The following is a 19,298-nucleotide window of genomic DNA, read 5'->3' on the forward strand; positions in this document are numbered from 1 at the left end:
CGAACTGCTGGCAGTGGGCACTGAGTTAGCCTGCAACACTGCATTCTATTCACTGCGCCACAACGGCTCATGGAGGGAGGGAGGGAAGGAAGGAAGGAAGGAAGGAAGGAAGGAAGGAAGGAAGGAAGGAAGGAAGGAAGGAAGGAAGGAAGGAAGGAGAAAAGGGCAATAGCAATAGCACTTAGACTTATATACCGCTTCACAGTGCTTTACAGCCCTCTCTAAGCAGTTTACAGAGTCAGCCTATTATCCCCACCCCCAAAAATCCAGGTCCTCATTTTACCGACCCTGGAAGGTCGGAAGGACGAGTCAACCTTGATCATGTGCATACTGAGACTTTTTTCCCAGTGCCGTCGCAACTTCAAACAGGTCACTGAACGAATGGATTGCAAATCGAGGACTCCCTGACTTGGGATGGACGAAAACGTGAGCTGTTTCAAACGACCCTCTCACGGATTGTTTTTATTTTTATTCTCCTCTCTCCGACAATGGCTTTCTGGTTGCTGGATTCTTCAACGGTGAACTCATTTTCAGGCGAAACCCGCCCTGTGGCTGAAAAAAATAAAAAAAGAAGAAGAAATTCTGCATCTGAGAGGAGGAGGAGGGGGAAGGAAAACCATTCCTAAGGATTGCTAAACGAGGCAGGAAATGAATCTGTTTTTCCAAGAGATCCTGTGTGGGTGTCGGTGAGGGATGGAGAAGAGATGACAGATCTGCCCGAAAGAGAAATCGAAAAAAATTTCAGAGAAGGGGGTGGAATAGGGGCCAACGTGGAAGGAATATAGAAAGTCACAGAATCAAGAATATAAGGACAGAATCAAGATCACATGAAGGGTTAATACCACTTTAAAAAGCCTTGGTAAGGCCACACTTGGAATCCGGCATCCAGTTTTGGTCGCCATGATGTAGAAAAGATGTGGAGACTCTGGAAAGAGTTCAGAGAAGAGCAACAAAGAGGATTAGGGGACTGGAGGCTAAAACATATGAAGAACGATTGCAGGAATTGGGTATGTCCAGTTTAATGAAAAGAAGGACTAGGGGAGAGATGATAGCAGTCTTCCAATATCTCAGGGGCTGCCCCAAGAAGAGGGAGTCAAGGTATTCTCCAAAGCACCTGAAGGCAGGACAAGAAGCAACAGATGGAAACTAATCAAGGAGAGAAGCAACTTCGAACTAAGGAGAAAGCTCCTGATAGTGAGAACAATTAATCAGTGGAACGCCTTGCCTCCAGAAGTTGTGAATGCTCCAACGCCGGAAGTTTTCAAAAAGAGATTGGGCAACCATTTGCCTGAAGTGGCCTAGGGTTTCCCGCCTGAGCAGGGGGTTGGACTAGAAGACCTCCAAGGTCCCTTCCAGCTCTGTGTATTGTAAAAGCATCCCAGCCCTCTCGAAGCAAGGAAAAATACGAGGGGCACTTGGGAAACAAGGTTAGGTTCGGGACGCAATCAAGAACGATGGGACATGTAGCAAAGCACGGATGATGTGTCGTGGTGGAGTCTCGCTCTCGCTCTCCAGGGTCCACCAATTTCATTTCCCCGGCATCCAGACCCCAAGAGCCATTTTCTGTTCTTGGCGCAGGGTATTAAGCCTCAAACGAACCAATAAGCAACCCACTTAGGGGAGCTTTTCCACGGCTTTCTTCACGCGTGAGTCAGAACTGGCACTCCACCAGGGAGCAAAGCATGGCCAACATCCCGCCGGCCCATCACGAAATCCTAATTCCAGGACAGGGTTAGGATACCCCCTGGATCAGTGGCCATGGACAGCAAGAGGGGGCCCTGGTTGGCCGTGTAGGTTAGCGGTAGGTCAGGGGATCTGACAAGCCATGGTTTGCAGCAAGGGGCGTCGTCCTCTGGGATCATGGTTAGGAAGATTGAGGAGCAGGAAACGGGGTGTCTGATGAAGCAGATTTTATTTTATTCATTCCTTCATCTGGTTTGTCAAACATGCACGAGATAAAAGGTGTATAAACATGGACATGAATGAAAGATAGGAGTACAGATAAATGGGGACAGTAGGACAGGGACGGAAGGCAGGCTGGTGCGCTTATGCACCCTCCCCCTTTACGGACCTCTTAGGAATGGGGTGAGGTCCTCGGGAGACAGTTTGAGGTTAAAGTTTTGGGGGTTTGAGGACGTAACAATGGAGTCAGGTAGAGCATTCCAGGTGTGGACCACTCTGTGGCTGAAGTCATATTTTCTGCAATCGAGTTTGGAGTGGTTTACTTTGAGTTTGTATCTATTGTTTCCCCGTGTATTATTGCGGTTGAAGCTGAAGTAGTCGTTGACAGGTAGGACATTGTAGTGGATAATTTTATGTACTATGCTGAGGTCAGATTAAAGGTGGTGTAGTTCTAGGTTCTCCAAGCCCAAAATTTCAAGCCCGGTGGCCTAAGGGATTCCATTGTGAGCAGAGGAGTGGAGGACTCTTCTCGTGAAGTACCTCTGGAATTCGATGGCACCCCAAATTTTTTTAAGTGTCCGCCGGTCCCTTCTTCCAGTTTGCCCGCTCTCTTGTTCAAAAGGATGGCATTTTCTGGGTGCTGCTTGTCTTACAGCCCCCTCTCCCTTTCCCTGTGCCCCCAATGCATGATCCTTTTTTTGAGGGTGTGGGGGAGGGAAACGAACGTATCTGTGTTGTGAGTTGCTTGTGACCCAGCTGTGTCCTTGTCGTGCATGTCCTCTCTTGCCAACAATGTTGGATGCTTCCCCCCCCCAATCCACGCATGAGATGTGCCAATTGGTGACGGTGGAAATGTGGCATGAAGAGTGGGGAATTATTTTTAGGGGTGGGTGTAGGGAAAGGAACGGGGAGTAGGGTCTATTTTGGATAAGAAGAGTTGGGAAGGTGTTTTCCAATTTCCCCAACTGGGTTTTGTTTATGTATCTGGTTTTTGCTGTCTCCGGCGAGAAAGAAGATGTTCTCCAGAGTAGGATGTCTCTCAACGTTGGCTTACTTGAAGATGTGTCGACTTCAACTCCCAGAATTCCCCAGCTGGCTGAATTCTGGGAGTTGAAGTCCTCACACCTTCAAGGGGGCGAGGTCGAGAAAGCCCTACTCCGAAACATCAGCAAAAGTCAAAACATCATAGATAGCCTCTTAAACCCCTTGTTAGGGACACAATGGCTCAGTGGCTAAGATGCTAATCTTGTTGATCAGAATGTCGGCAGTTTGGCGGTTCGAATCCCTAACACCGGGTGATGGAGTGAGCTCCCGTGATTCATCCCAGCTTCTGCCAACCTAGCAGTTCGAATGCAAAAATGCAAGTAGAAAAATAGGAACCACCTTTGGTGGAAAGGGAACAGCCTTCTGTGCACCTTCGGCGTTGAGTCATGCTGCACACATGACCACGGAGACGTCTTCGGACAGAGCTGGCTCTTCGGCTTTGAAACGGAAATGAGCACCGCCCCCTAGAGTCGGGAATAACTAGCACAGATGTGCGAGGAGAACCTTTACCTATACCTTACCCCTTGTTAATTGATGGTTGAGGATGGCTTCCTTATTAAACTTACCCAGAGTCTTCTGAAGGGATAGCTATCTCTAATTCCATAAAATTAAAAATAAAAATATGCTTGGATGTACTCCATAACTCATCTTCAACGTCATCCTCCTGGCAGGGAACATGTTGATGTTGGCATCATCCCAAGCCATAGCTCCTTGAAACATGGTTGATTGGTTAAGGCCCAGTTGGCACGACTCACTCCACATACTGAATCTCTATTGCAGAGGTCAGCAACCTTAAACACTGAAAGAGCCACAAAGGTCCTAACTGGAAGCCCAACCCCTCACTCCAATTCTGGAGCCAATCAGAATTCCCATTCCCCCACCATAGAGTCTCCTCGTAGAGTGGCGTCCTTTTTCCTCTACCTGTACTAACCAAATGCTCTATCAATTGTGGAGCTCACCGGTGATAGGGAGCAGCAGCAGAGGGATGAAAGAGCCACATGCGGCTCCAGAGCCGCAAGTTGCTGACTCCAGCCCTAAGCCATGATTTGCAAGCCACCATGGATGGATTTGTCCTCCACTGAAAAAGAAAGCCCACCGTGATTGAAAGCAGGCTTACAACATGACTTAAGGGAGAATTTCCAAACTTGGTTGAACGTTGGAAAACATCTTCACAGCTTCCCCTTTTTCCATATCCTTCCCTGTTGCTTTCTCACTCTCCCCAACAACCTGGCCAGGTGATCCTGAAGAGCGTTGGGGGGGTATGTTTCCCACCTTCTTCTTCGTCTGGACATTCTTCCCTCTCCATTTTTCACCCCCATGCAGCTAAGCCAATATCCCCACCTGCGAGAGGAGATGGAGCGTATCGTGACCACTTACATCCGGGAGAGAGAAGGAAGGACCAAAGACCAGGTATGTTTTATCTGAAGAAGCTTCCCATTTTTGTAGCCACCTTCCAGAGGAGACCCCTTGGGCAGCTTTTCATTTGGAGTCCAAGCTTCTCCTCCCAACAAACTCCAGCCTTCCTCCTCTGGAGAACCACCAGACAAGCTAGACTTCAACTCCCATAATGCTGTTCTGACCTAGGCTTCCCCCAGCAGCACGAAGCCGAGTCCTCATCCCGATAAACCCCTTTTATTTAATTGACAGTGAATTCCTCTTTGGCAAAATCTTTCCTCTCCCACAGTCTTTCAAGATAGTTCACAATTACCGACCTTTATCAGGCTTGGAGAGTGGCCAGGCCAATATCTTTCAGATGCCACAATACTAGGAATGAACTCCTGCAAACTCCACTCCCCTTTAGCTCCTCTTTTATTTCCTCTGGGAGGGGCCATTCACCGTCCACCTGTGTCCTTAGTCCCAAGTCGACCCTTGTTCCTTAGCTGTTCCCTTCATCTGGCAATTCTGTGCATGCGCATATTGGGAACAGGCTCCAGATGTTTGTCTGCCCCACTGATCTCCGACTCCGAAGGCAGCTGATAACTGTCAGATGGCCCTGGCTCTCTGCCTCTGACACAGAGCCCTCATCAGAGCCTTCCCCAGACTCCAAGACTGGCCCATGCTCCTCACCAACCTACTCACTGTCCGAATCTGCTGCCAGCTCTGCTGGCCACTGGCGGGCCACAATACCCTTCCAAAGACCCACAGTTTTGGAGGCCCTGATGCAGTATTCTGGCATTAGTAACCTGAATAGTTGTTCGTAACCATGAGCTTAGTGAGAGATATTGATGGAGGTTGTTTTGAGAGGTCTAAAATTGTCAGGTACTGAGGATTTAATAGCTGCCAGCCGATGTAAGGTTGTAAGCTGTAAGCTGTAAGCTGATGCAATGGAGATGAATCAGCAATACAGGTATAGCCAATTTAAGACTCTGGTAGGGTCCATGCAGGACTTTTACCTTCTTAAGAGGTGTCTGTATATCGGTGGCCATTAGAGGGCATCACTCTCTCTCGTCATGTATCTCCTTTCTCTCCCTGTGTCCGTAGCTGAGTGGTAAGGGATTTATCTACCATGTGTATGTCTGTATATATGTATATATAAACCACTGTTAATTTTCTAAAGGCTCTGTGTGCTGTGTGCTCTGTTTTGCTCCTGACCTTATCACATAATAATAGTCACACTGCCAAAAACTCTGATCCAAATGCTTCATCTCTCTCGGCATTGATTTCATTCTCAGGTCATGCTCCTGATAGATATTGAGTTGGCCTACATGAACACCAACCATGAAGACTTCATTGGATTTGCCAAGTAAGTCAAAACCTAATTCTTACTTCTATGAGGTGAGTTCAGCCCATCTTTTTGGTGAAGTTATTCCTCTTGACAAATTTCGCCCAGATGTTAGCTGCCTTCTGGGAAAAGTTGAAAACACTGCTTATTCCAGAGGGCTATGGAGATTTTCAGTCATCCAGGTCAAGGTTGTCCCAAAGGTGCTTCTTCAAAAGGCAACTGGACTTTGTTTTTCCTTGAAGACGTTTCGCTTCTCGTCCAAGAAGCTTCTTCAGTTCTCATCCAAGAAGACTCTTCAGTCAGAACTGAAGATGCTTCTTGGATGAGAAGCGAAATGTCTTCAAGGAAGAACAAAGTCCAGTTGCCTTCTGAAGAACTGAAGAAGCTTCTTGGGTGAGAAGCAAAACGTCTTCAAGGAAAAAGAAAAGTTCAGTTGCCTTCTGAAGAACTGAAGAAGCTTCTTGGATGAGAAGTAAAACCTCTTCAAGGAAAAAGAAAAATCCAGTTGCCTTCTGAAGAACTGAAGAAGCTTCTTGGATGAGAAGCAAAATATCTTCAAGGAAAAAGAAAGTCCAGTTGCCTTCTCAAGAACTGAAGAAGCTTCTTGGATGAGAAGTAAAACCTCTTCAAGGAAAAAGAAAAATCAAGTTGCCTTCTGAAGAACTGAAGAAGCTTCTTGGGTGAGAAGCAAAACGTCTTCAAGGAAAAAGAAAAGTTCAGTTGCCTTCTGAAGAACTGAAGAAGCTTCTTGGATGAGAAGCAAAACCTCTTCAAGGAAAAAGAAAGTCCAGTGGCCTTCTGAAGAACTAAAGAAGCTTCTTGGATGAGAAGTGAAACCTCTTCATGGAAAAACAAAGTCCAGTTGCCTTTTTAAAAAGCATCTTTGGGTTTTCCAGAGGCCATATAATGTTTAGATCTTTAATATATTTCCTTACCCTTTCGTAGCATAGTCGTATTTTTGTGTAGTTGTGAGCCACTGAGAGTCTTCTCACAAATCTGGCAGGAGAGCTGCCTGATTAATAAATAAAATGATCATTGGGGGGGGAGAGTTTAATGGTCCCAGAAGACACTTCCAGCCTGCTTTGAGACTTTGGAAAAAATGCAAAGAAGAGCAACTGAGATGATGAGGGGACTGGAGGCTAAAACATGGGAAGAACGGTTGCAGGAATGGGGTATGTCTATGATGAAAAGAAGGATTAGGGGAGGATAGCAGTCTTCCAATATCTCAGGGGCTGCCCCAAAGAAGAGGGAGTCAAGCTACTCTTCAAAGCACCTGAGGGCAGGACAAGAAGCAATGGGTGGAAACTAATCAAGGAGAGAAGCAACCTGGAATTAAGGAGAAACTTCCCAATAGCGAGGACAATTAACCAGTGGAACAGTTTGCCTCCAGAAATTGTGGCTGCTGCTTTATCACCGGAGGTTTTAAAGAAAGGACTGGACAGCCTCCTGTCTGAAATGGGATAGGGTTTCCTGCTTGAGCAGGGGGTTGGACTAGAAGACCTCCAAGGTCCCTTTCCAGCTCTGTTCTGATTGTTTGATTGATTGAAAATGTAACGTTGCAAAGTATATTGGAACGAACCAGTGGTGGGATTCAAATAATTTACCAACTGGTTCTCTGCCCTAATGACCAGCTGGGTAGACAGGGCTCAGTGGTCATGTGATCATGTGGGCATGGCCAAGTCAATGCCACTCAGGTTGATGGGCACTTCGCCTTTGTTGTTACAATAGTAATAAGGGTTAACCGGAGAGGCAGTTTCTGTAAGCAGGGTAATAAAGATTAGGCTAGAAACAACACCAGAATGTTTCCTTCCTTACAGGATCAGCCCTGTAAAGTGGGAAAAAACAAAAGGAGATTTCTTCTAACAATCGGTTCTCCCAACTCAGTGTTTCTCAACCTTGTCAACTTGAAGATGTCTGGACTTCAACTCCCAGAATTCCCCAGCCAGCAAATGCTGGCTGGGGAATTCTGGGAGTTGAAGTCCAGACATCTTCAAGTTGACAAGGTTGAGAAACACTGTCCCAACTGCTTAGAAACTTAACAACCGGTTCTCCCGAATAGGCGCGAACCAGCTGAATCCCACCACTGGAACGAACGCTTTTTAAGTCTTTCAGAATCCGTCTCCTGTTGGGAGATCCTGGAAAAGAAGGCGTACTAATTGTAAAATACACATATGTATATATTAATTTCTCTTTTGCAGTGCTCAGCCGAGGAGCAGCCAAATGAGCAAGAAAAAAACCGCCGGGAATCAGGTACGAATCCCTCAATCATTGGAAGTTCGTGGGTTCCTGTGTCATGAATGGGTGCCAGCTGCCTTCCCTCTTGTTCGGCATGACTTAAGGAGAATGCTTCCATTGATGTCCATTGTGGATGTTGGGTGATGTGAACCGTGTCATCTACGTAGATAAATCCAGTTTCAATACATTGGCCATCCATCGGCTCCCATTTTCTCCCCCTATTTCAACCCTCAGATGGATAGATAAGATTTGGAAGTGGAAGGTTTGTTAGCAGTGTTGAGAAGACGGAAGAAATATGGATGGCCTTCTTACTTTCTCCCTGCCCATCACAATCAAAAATATCCACTTCGTAATCTTGGGAGGAAAAGGTGGCTCAAGGGCTAAGATGCTGAGCTTGTTGATCAAAAAGGTCAGCAGTTCAGCGGTTCGAATCCCTAGCGCCGCATAACGGAGTGAGCTCCCGTGACTTGTCCCAGCTTCTGTCAACCTAGCCGTTCGAAAGCAGGTCAAAAATGCAAGTAGGAAAATAGGAACCACCTTTGGTAGGAAGGGAACAGCGCTCCATGCGCCTTCTGAAATTGTATTTCTTTTAAAATCTCATTTCTTAACCTTTCTTCTCCTCGTATTGGCATTCCATTAATTTAACCCCTTCCCCAAAAAAGAGTTAAATAGGAGAGATCTACGGTCACCAAGGAAGGGACACGGTGGCTCAGTAGCTAAGACACTGAGCTTGTCGATCAGAAAAGTTGGTGGTTCGAATCCCTAGCGCGCGTAACGGAGTGAGCTCCCATCACTTGTCCCAGCTTCTGCCAACCTAGCAGTTCGAAAGCACGTAAATAAATGCAAGTAGAAAAATAGGAGCCACCTTTGGTGGGAAGGGAACAGCGCTCCGTGTGCTTTTGGCGTTGAGTCATGCCAGCCACATGACCACGGAGACGTCTTCGGACAGCGCTGGCTCTTCGGCTTTGAAACGGAGATGAGCAGCGCCCCCTAGAGTCGGGAACAACTAGCACATATATGCGAGGGGAACCTTTACCTTTTAATCCTGGGAAGAGAAATAATTGAGGAATTGAATGAAATTAGCAGAGTTGGGGTGTAAGGTACAAGAAGAAAAATGGCTTTAGGATCATTTTTTCACGCTTACGACCTTTTCCAGCATCCCGACGATCACGAGGTTTACCTTCGGATGATTGACAGCCGACTCATACTTGGACGGTTGCCATGGGATCATCTTTTGCAACTTTCTGACGAGCAGAGTCAATGGGGGAAATTCCGATTCGCTGAGCGACTGGATTAGTACCCTGTTTCCCTGAAAATTACACCTTCCTGGATAATAAGCCCTGTCAGGCTCTTGAGCACATGCGCTAAAATAAGCCCTCCCCGAAAATATTGCAACACAGCAGCACGCTTGCTGCCTCCTGCACCTCAAAAATAATAAGACCTCCCCGAAAATAACTCTGCTATTGTATTGTGTTGTGGCGTCCGCATTCGGCGGAATCAAATTGGGAAAGCTTTATGTATATGTGTGCGAATATACATCTATGCATCTGTGTCTCTCTCTCTCTCTACGTATATATATATATATATTTATATATGCATACATACTTATGGTGCGCACAGCTTCTTCCTTTCAATTGCTTTCTTTTTGTTTTTTGAGTAATATTTTTTCCTTTCTTTGCTCCTGTTGTCTCTGCTGGTGCTGCTCTGTTTTTACAGGATGAGATCCTGGTGAGTAAGAGGGAGGTGGGGAGAGAAATAAAATAGCCACTCATTGTTTGTGGCGTGTCTGAAAAAAAAAATACTAATTTTAGAACCTCGGGGAGGTGTGTAGACAAAGCAAGGAGGAGGCAGAAGTCAAATCTGACCCAGTTTTCTTGGGAAAGAGAAATAAGGAAGCGAAAATATTCGAATTGGACAAGGGCTTATCCATTCTCAGGACGCAGTGGCTCAGTGGCTAAGACGCTGAGCCTGTCGATCAGAAAAGGTCGGCAGTTTGGCGGTTCGAATCCCTAGCGCCGCATAACGGAGTGAGCTCCCGTGACTTGTCCCAGCTTTGGTGGGAAGGGAACAGTGTTCCCTGCGCCTTCGGCGCTTCGGCATTGAGTCATGCCAGCCACATGACCACGGAGACGTCTTCGGACTGCGCTGGCTCTTCGGCTTTGAAAGGGAAATGAGCACCACCCCCTAGAGTCGAGAACGAGTAGCACAGATATGTGAGAGGAACCTTTACTTTTACTTTATCCATTTTGGACACTGCAGGCGGATCAGTAAAATTGCAAAATTAGAGTTTAAAAATCCCACCTTTCCAACATCTCATGTTGCAAAGTCACCCACCCAGATTAGTCGGCGCTTTGGGGATGTGGTTACTACAGCTCCCATCATCTTCCATGCGGAAGATGCTCCTTTAAGGAGCAGGGAATACAGACTAGTGTTTTTAAACATATCTGAAACTCAACAAGCAGATTCCAAGCTGGGAAGAAGCATAAAATGCCCAACAGATGAGCGGGGCGGGGGAAGACAATGGGCATCACTTGACCAGAACTTAGGACGATAGACATGGAAAGCAAAGGAACACACTTCCAAAACAATGTCATTTGTGTGGTAGCACCCAACATGGTTGTGTCCCGATGTCACTGTGCAAAGGATAGGAATAGGAATAGGAATAGAATAGAATTCTTTATTGGCCAAGTGTGATTGGACACACAAGGAATTTGTCTTTGGTGCAGAAGCTCTCAGTATACATAAAAAGAAAAAAATACATTCATAAAGAATCATAAGATTCAACACTTAGTGATAGTCATAGGAATGGAGTGGAGTGGAGTGGAGTGGAGTGGAGTGGAGTGGAGTAGAGTAGAGTAGAGTAGAGTAGAGTAGAGTAGAGTAGAGTAGAGTAGAGTAGAGTAGAGTAGAGTAGAGTAGAAAGCAGAATAGAATACAATAGAATAGATTAGAATAGGAATAGGAAATAGAATAGAATAGAGAATAGTATAGAATTTGGAATAGAATAGAATAAGGGATAGAACAGAACAGAATAAAATAAGGGATAGAACAGAACAGAATAGAATAAGGGATAGAACAGAACAGAATAAAATAAGGGATAGAACAGAACAGAATAGAATAAGGGATAGAATAGAACAGAATAGAATAAGGGATAGAACAGAACAGAACAGAATAGAATAAGGGATAGAACAGAACAGAATAGAATAAGGGATAGAACAGAACAGAATAGAATAACAGATAAAATAGAATAGAATGGAATAGAATAGAATTCTTTATTGGCCAAGTGTGATTGGATACACAAGGAATTTGTCTTTGGTGCAGAAGCTCTCAGTTGTACGTAAATAAAAATAAAATAGAATACATTCATCAAGAATCATAAGATACAACACTTAGTGATAGTCGTAGGTTACTACTAAACAATCAAATCATACTAGGAAACAAATAAAACAATATAAATGGTAAAGATAGAAGCAACATGGTTATAGTCATAAGTGGGGAGAGATAAGATACTAGGAAGGAAGAGAAGAATAATAGTAATACAGTCTTAGTAGGCAATTTGACAGGATAGGAGCAGATGCAAAGATCTGTATGTCAATGGGACCTCCCTGCAGCGCCCCCTTCAGTAAATATGAACCTCTAGTAGCTTGAGATGGGGCCTCTTCAGTAGGGTTCCTCCAATGTGATGTTCTGGAGATGCGGTGGACAATTGTTACTCTCCTTCAGTGACCATGGTCCATAACCATCTTTCCTGGAGCTCCTAGCAATTGAACCTTTTGAAGGCCAACACATCTTGGGAATGGGGTGCCTTCTTGAGTTTGACCCTTTTCCAGGGGAGGTTGTGGAAAGAGGTCAACCCAACTGGTCATTCTTCAGAGAGGTGGAGAACCTGATTTTCAAAGGTCCCAATCTCAGTTTCATGGTGTTAACATGTCAAGGGCACCACTGTGAGAACGCTGGATAGGCTCACACAGCGCAAACACAACAGAGGGAAACTCTATTGGTTTCATTTCCCAACGCTGTTCCTGCTTAGTTGTCACATGCTTATTAATGCCTTCGTTTCTCCTCTCTTCCTTTCCCTGCTTAATCAATAATCCTAACTATGCCAATATGGCTGCATGCATTGCATAGTTTTGCAAAAGGATTCCCTTGTTAGACTTGGGGGGTGGAGAGGGTGGCAAAACGGCCTGGGTGGGGGGGAAGAAATGTGATTTCCCTTAAAGTTTTTCCAGATTTCCATCTCCCCCCTCCCTCAAGACTTTACATCACTAATCTCAAATCGTTGGCTTGAGTTGTGCTCCACGAAGCAGCTTCTCAACCAATTCTGCCGCTTGTTGTGTTTGATGTGGTGCACGTGTGTTTGTCGTTGTCTGGATCCTTGGCTGGCATTCATGACTCTGGTGTGTTTTGGTGACCCCAGGTGATCCGCAAGGGCTGGCTCACGATCAACAACATTGGCATCATGAAAGGCGGCGCCAAAGAATATTGGTTCGTCCTGACTGCCGAGAACCTCTCGTGGTACAAGGATGATGAGGTAAGGACCTTGAGTTTATCTTCTCCCTTTGTCCGCCAAAGATGAAAAGAAATTCTAAACCCGCTGAAATTAGTTCTTGGAATCCATAGTTATCCAGGGAGTCTATCAGATCACACGACCGGTTCTTGATTGATTATCTAATCCTTTAGAGCGGGGATCTCCAACCTTGGCAACTCTTAAGTTTGTGGACTTCAACTCCCACAATTCCTCAGTCATCACATTTCAAGATGATTGAACTTCAAGTCCCACAATTCCTCAGTTGTCACATTTCAAGATGGGTGAACTCCCACAATTCCTCAGCCATCACATTTCAAGATGGGTGAACTTCAAGTCCCACAATTCCTCAGTCATCACATTTCAAGATGGGTGAACTTCCAACTCCCACAATTCCTCAGCCGTCACATTTCAAATGGGTGAACTTCAACTCCCACAATTCCTCAGCTGTCACATTTCAAGATGGTTGAACTTCAATTCCCACAATTCCTCAGTCATCACATTTCAAGATGGGTGAACTTCAATTCCCACAAGTCGTCAACCATCACTTTTTAAGATGGTTGAACTTCAGTTCCCACAATTCCTCAGTCATATTTCAAGATGGGTGAACTTCCAACTCCCACAATCCCTCAGCCATCACATTTCAAGATGGTTGAACTTCAGTTCCCAGAATTCTGAAAGTTGAAGCCCACAAGTGGTACATTTACCAAGGTTGGAAATCTATCCTTTAGAGGTGAGTTGCTTTCTAGTCTTTGGTCATCTCCAGGTGGCCCACAGAGATATATATATAAGAGTTTATAGTGCCCTACAAACTCTTAAGTCAAGCTAATTTCAAGCTGATTTTGCCATCAAACTGGCCCGGGAATCTCTTTAAACTTCTCTTTTTCTTCCTTATTTACTTATTGATGACTTGTTTCTGGGAGGGATGGCCTGATGTTTGAGTCATGTTATGAATCACCAATGTTGGGATGGTGCCTGTGAGAAATGAGCTATCATTGGCAAGGTGGATCATATACCAGGGAGTGGAAAAGAGGTCACTAACGGCAAGAATATTGGGCATGGCAGTTGGTAAGTGGCATCTCCTCTTGCTTAATGCCTGGGCAACTTGGAATCTGATCTAGCTCACTCTTGTGAATGTGTTCGGTGTTGAAGAATTGCGTGCCCGGCTGGCTTGAAAACTAGCAGAGGGTTTTTAAAAAAATAACTCACACAGTTATCTGGATCCTTCTTGTTCCATCTCTCTCCTTCTCCAGGAGATATTTGTTGAGGTGAACTCCAGGGTGGTGCAATGGTTAGAGCAGTGAATTAGGGAGACTCAAGTAGCTTAGCATAGCCTATTTAGCAATAGCACTTATATACTGCTTCACAGTGCTTTTACAGCCCTCTCTAAGCGGTTTACAGAGTCAGCCTCTTGCCCCCAACAATCTGGGTCCTCATTTTACCCACCTCGGAAGGATGCAAGGCTGAGTCAAAATTCAGTCGGCCAGGATTGAACTGCTAGCAGAGGGCAGAGAACGGCTTGTTAAATTGTTTGAATCCCACCACTGATATTGCCCCCAACAATCTGGGTCCTCATTTTACCCACCTTGGAAGGATGCAAGGCTGAGTCAACCTTCAGTCGGTCAGGATCGAACTGCTAGCAGAGGGCAGAGAACGGCTTGTTAAATTGTTTGAATCCCACCACTGATATTGCCCCCAACCATCTAGGTCCTCCATCCTCGGAAGGATGGAAGGCTGAGTCAACCTTGAGCCTGGTGGGATTCGATCTGCCAGGGGATCAGCAGAAGTAGCCTGCAGTACGACATTCTAACCGTTGCGCTACCACAATTCTTATGTGTTTCATACAATACTTGGGTGGGGTGGGGCGGGGCTGTGGAAAGACAATTTCAGGATCCAAAAAGATCTTAACAGACTTGAACAACGGACCTCATCCAGCAACGTGAAATTAATGTGGGGAGAAGCAGGGTTTTTACACCTTGGCAGGAAAACCCAAAGGCATAAGCAAAAATTAGGTGAAACCTGGCTCAAAAACAGTCACCTGTTGAGAGAGAGAGATTATACATAGATAAGATAAATAATAAATAGATTGTTCTTCTTAGTGGACCATCCCTTAAACCTGAGCCAGCCGTGGGCAACGGCAGCCGAAAAGGCTAACTGTATAAACAGAGGCATAGAATCAAAATCACATGAACTGATAATACCGCTTTATAAAGCCGTATTAAGGCTTCCACACCTGGAATGTTGCATCCAGTTTTAGTCACCACATCACAAAAACGATGTTTTGAGACTTGGGAAAAAGTGCAGAGAAGAGCAACTAAGATGGTTAAAAGCCAGAAGATTAAAACGTAGGGAGAACGGTTGCAGGATTTGAGTAGGGCCAGTCTAGAGAAAAGAAGGACTTGGAGGGGTGGGGGAACATGATAGCAGGATTCCAGTATTTGAGGGGCTGCCACAAAGAAGAGGAGGGGGTCAACTTATTCTCCAAAGCACCAGAAAGCAAAAACAATGAATGGAAACCGATCAAGGAGAGAAGCAAGCTGGAATTAAGGAGAAAACAGTGAGAATAATTAACCAGTGGAACAGCTTGCCACCAGAAATAGTAAATGCTCCAACACTGGAAGATTTTAAGAAGAGATTGGACAGCCACTTGTCCATTGGCTGTCCAGTCCACAGCTCCAATATTTGAGGGGCTGCCCCAGAGAGGAGGAAGGGGGTCAAGCTATTCTCCAAAGCACCCGAAGGCCAGACAAGGAATAATGGATGGAAACTGACCAAGGAGAGATTCAACCTGGAAATAAGGAGGAATTTCCTGACAGTGAGAACGATCAACCCGTGGAACAGAAGTTGTGGGAGCTTCATCATTGGAGGCTTTCAAGAAGAGACCGGATTGCCATCTGTTAGAAATGGTGTAGGGTCTCCTGCTTGAGCAGGGGGTTGGACTGGATGACCTCCAAGGTCCCTTCCAGCTCTATTCCGATTGGATGATTGAGACGCTCCATAGATGTCTCCTTTTTCTTTTGCAGTTGCTTTATGTGAAAAACATCTGTGCTGTTTTCTATGCCTTTGTCTAAAACAAAAATGCATGGACGATTTGTGATATTCAGGCTCACCGAGAATTCTGCTAGTTTTGGGGGAGGGAAAATATAATACTTCCTCTCCTTGGCAAACATCCTAGCTAACATATGGCTAATAAATCCAGTCGTGTCCCCCCATAAATCAGGGCGCACAGCAATTTCTTTCGCCTTGGCTGAAATTGAGGCCGTTGTAAAAAAAACATTTTTTTCTTCACAGTTAAGTTTAAGTTTCGTTTCCTGCCAGGAAAGCTTAAAAACCGTCGTATAGAGCAGCTATGCCTGGCAGGCTCGCTGGGGAGGATTTTTGGCAAACGGCAGCGTCGGCAATTTGAAGTCAACTCAAAGGATAGATTAGATCAGTGTTTCTCAACCTTGGTGACTTTAAGTCCTATGGACTTCAACTCCCAGAATCCCCCAGCCAGCTATGCTGGCTGGGGGATTCTGGGAGTTGAAGTCCATAGGACTTAAAGTCACCAAGGTTGAGAAACACTGGATTAGATTAACAGAGTTGGAAGGGACCTTGGAGGTCATCTAGTCCAACCCGCTGCCCAAGCAGGGGATCCTACACCGTTTTCTGACAGGGGGCAGTCCAGGCTCTTCTTGAAAGCTTCCAGGGATGAAGCTCCCACAACTTCTATTCCATGGGTTGATAGTTCTCATTGTCAGAAAATTCCTCCTTATTTCCAGGTTGAATCTCTCCTGGATCAGTTTCCATCCATTATTCCTTGTCTGGCCTTCAGGTGCTTTGGAGAATAGCTTGACCCCCTTCTCTCTGGGGCAGCCCTAAAATTACTAGAAGACTGCTATCATGTCTCCCCTGGTCCTTCCCTTCCCTAGACTAGCCATGCCCAGTTCCTGCAATCATTCATCGTAGGTTTGAGCCCCCAGTCCCCTCATCATCCTGGTTGCTCTTCTCTGCACTCTTTCTAGATTCTCAATATCCTTTACAGACTAACAGAGTTGGAAGGGATCTTGTAGGTCATCTAGTCCAACCCCTTGCTCAAGCAGGAGACCCCACACCGTTTCTGACATATGGTAGTCCAGTCTCTTCTGAAAGCCTCCAGTGAGGAAGCTCCCACAACTTCTGTTCCTTTGGTTGATTGTACTCACTGTCAGAAAATTCCTCCTTATTTCCAGGTTGAATCTCTCCTTGGTCAGTTTCCATCCATTATTCCTTGTCTGGCCTTTGGGTGCTTTGGACGATAGCTTGCCCCCCTCCTCTCTGGGGCAGCCCCTAAAATTACTGGAAGACTGCTATCATGTCTCCCCTGGTCCTTCTCTTCACTAGACTAGCCAGGCCCAGTTCCTGCAACCGTTCATCGTACGTTTGAGTCTCCAGTCCCCTAATCCTCTTTGATGCTCTTCTCTGCACTCTTTCTAGAGTCTCCACATCTTTTTTATAGTGTGGTGTCCAAAACTGGATGCCGTATTCCAGGTGTGGTCTTATTAAGGCTTTATAGAGTGGGATTAGTATCTCAAGGGATGCGGTGACTCAGTGGCAAAGACGCTGAGCTTCTCGATCAGAAAGGTCGGCAGGTCTGCGGTTCGAATCCCCAGCCCCGCGTAACGGAGTGAGCTCCCGTGACTTGTCCCAGCTTCTGCCAGCCTAGCAGTTCGAAAGCACATCGAAAATGCAAGTAGAAAAATCGGAACCACCTTTGGTGGGAAGGGAACAGCGTTCCGTGCGCCTTTGGCGTTGAGTCATGCCGGCCACATGACCATGGAGACGTCTTCAGACAGCGCTGGCTCTTGGGCTTTGAAACGGAGATGAGCACCGCCCTCTAGAGGTGGGAACGATTAGCACGCAGGTGTGAGGAGAACTGTTATCTTTACCTTATTAGTTCCCTCCCTTGATCTGGATTGAATCCCTCTGTTAATGCAGTTGTGTGAAGAGTTTGTGCTAGAAAGGAAGGATTGGAAGATCTTTTGAGAATGGAGTAGTTGAGAGGTCAAGTTAATAAATAAAGTATTAACAGGAGGGTGATGACCCCTTCAAGATGTCTAATGGATAGGTGTCCTGATTACCCAAATGTTTCCCAACCTTGGTGACTTTTAAGCGTGGGTGGACTTCAACTCCCAGAATTGATTCCCCAGCCAGCAGAAGTCTGGGAGTTGAAGTCCATCCAAAGTCTCCAAGGTTGGTAATGGTTGATAGACGCCATGGGTTTTTTCCACTGAGTTGGTTTGGGGAAAAGGTTCCCATCAACCTCTGAGTTGCGTCGCGGTAATCTGGAGGCCAAATCGTCTGGAAGACCCCGGTGGGAAGAGGGCCGCGCCGAAGCCTTGGAGTCTGTTTGCACACAAGGGTTGGGTTTGGAGTTCAACCTCTCTGGCGTTCCAGCGGGTTTTCCGGTTTAAGATTTCCAGATGTTCCTCCTCTCGGAGGACTTTTGAAAGCCATCCAAAATCTTGGAAGGGGACTCAACGGCAAGAGACAATTCCTAGGAAGAAAGAGCTCCCTGCCATATTACTCTTCAGTGTTCTCCACCCCAGCTTGACGAAAATTGCCCAGCTGTTCATGACGGCTAAAATGTCCTGGCCTTCCTCTTCCTCTTCTTTTTCCTCTTCCACTTTTCTTTTCTTCCTCCTCTTCTTCTCTTTCTCCTCCTCTCCCTCCTCCTCCTCCTTTTCTTCTTTTCTCCTCCTCCTTGTTTGCTTTCTCCTCCCCCTCTTCCTTCTTCTCTTCCGCCTGTTCTTTTTTCATCCTCCCTCCTCCTTCTCTTCTCCTTCTTTTTCTCCTCTTCTTCTTTTCTTTCTCCTCCTCCTTTTCTTTCTGTTTCTCCTCCTTCTCTTCCAACTCTTCTTTTTCTCCCCCTCGCCTCCCCACCTTCTCTTCCTCCTCCTCCTCCCTTCTCTTCCTCTTTTCCTCCTCATCTTCTTCTCCTCTTCTTTCTCTTTCTCCTCCTCCTCCTTCCTCCTCTTCTTTTTCTCTTCCTCCTCCCCTCTTCCTCCTCTTCTTCTCCTCTTCCTCCTCTCCTCTTCTTCTCCTCCTCCCCCTATTCTTTATCTTTCCTTTCTTTTCCCCCTCTTCTTTTTCTCCCCTCCTCTTCCTTCTCCTCCCTCTATTCTTCTCCTTCCATTCCCCTACTTTCTCTTTCTTCTCTTCCTCCTCCTCCCTTTCCTTTCCTTTCCTCTTCTTTCTCCTCCTTTTCTTTCTTTCTCCTCCTTCTCTTTGTCCTTTTTTCTCCCCTCCTCTCCCCCTCCCTTTCTTCTCTCCCCCTCCCTTTCTTCTCTTCCTCTCCCTCTTCTCTTTCTCTTTCTCCTCCTTCTCTTCCTCCTCCTTTTTTCTCCCCTCTCCCTCCCTTTCTTCTCTTCCTCCCCCTCTTCTTCTCTTCCTCCCCCCTCTCCTCCTCTTTCTCCCCCTCCCCCCTCCCCCTCTTCTTCTCTTTCTCCTCCTCCTCCTCCTCCTCCTTGCCAGCCCAAAAGCAAACAGGCGTTTTAGATTTCAGATTGGCCTCCGCATCTGGATTCCAGAGGTGGCCTGAATCCCTCCCCGCCCCACCCTCTCCTTGACTGCAGTTCCTCAAAGGTGCTTGGAATGACTTCAGTTGAGTCGCCTAAGCCGTTCTAACCACTTCCAGCTGTGGGGGGGGATTGGGAGAAAGAAGAGAAGGGGGGAATTGGGGCTCCCTTTAATCCTGGGGGCAAGGAAAGGCTGCCGGGGGGGGGGGAAGGAAGGGGGGAGCCAGCTGTAGATGTCTTCAGCCTCCATTTGATGCCAAAAGAAAACTGCTACCTGCCAGCCGAAATAATAAATAGCAGCTCAGAGACCCCTGGGCTGCTAATGCAGGAAAGA

The 19,298-nt window shown here is 46.2% G+C and overlaps 1 protein-coding gene across 16 annotated transcripts in view; it reads left to right on the forward strand.

The window, feature by feature from the left end:
* The window catches only part of DNM1 (dynamin 1), a 110,676-nt gene that overhangs the window by 42,320 nt on the left and 49,058 nt on the right, over positions 1–19,298 (forward strand). For 14 of the 16 annotated variants that reach the window (XR_015695477.1, XR_015695482.1, XR_015695481.1 and 11 more), the window contains exons 11-15: positions 4,270–4,356; positions 5,619–5,689; positions 7,867–7,918; positions 9,620–9,631; positions 12,321–12,434. Coding sequence is in view for 9 of the 16 variants with exons in the window: in XM_087704592.1 (XP_087560718.1) it covers positions 4,270–4,356; positions 5,619–5,689; positions 7,867–7,918; positions 9,620–9,631; positions 12,321–12,434 (336 nt within the window). In the remaining 7 variants the exon portion in view is untranslated. The remainder of the gene's footprint in view (positions 1–4,269; positions 4,357–5,618; positions 5,690–7,866; positions 7,919–9,619; positions 9,632–12,320; positions 12,435–19,298) is intronic. The other 2 variants (XM_087704594.1, XM_087704593.1) reach the window with 1 other exon arrangement.

This window comes from Thamnophis sirtalis, unplaced genomic scaffold (genome assembly GCF_051295495.1).
Source record: "Thamnophis sirtalis isolate CommonGarterSnake01/CBP01778 unplaced genomic scaffold, rThaSir2_p1.2 scaffold_2, whole genome shotgun sequence".
NCBI classification, from domain to species: Eukaryota; Metazoa; Chordata; class Lepidosauria; order Squamata; family Natricidae; genus Thamnophis; species Thamnophis sirtalis.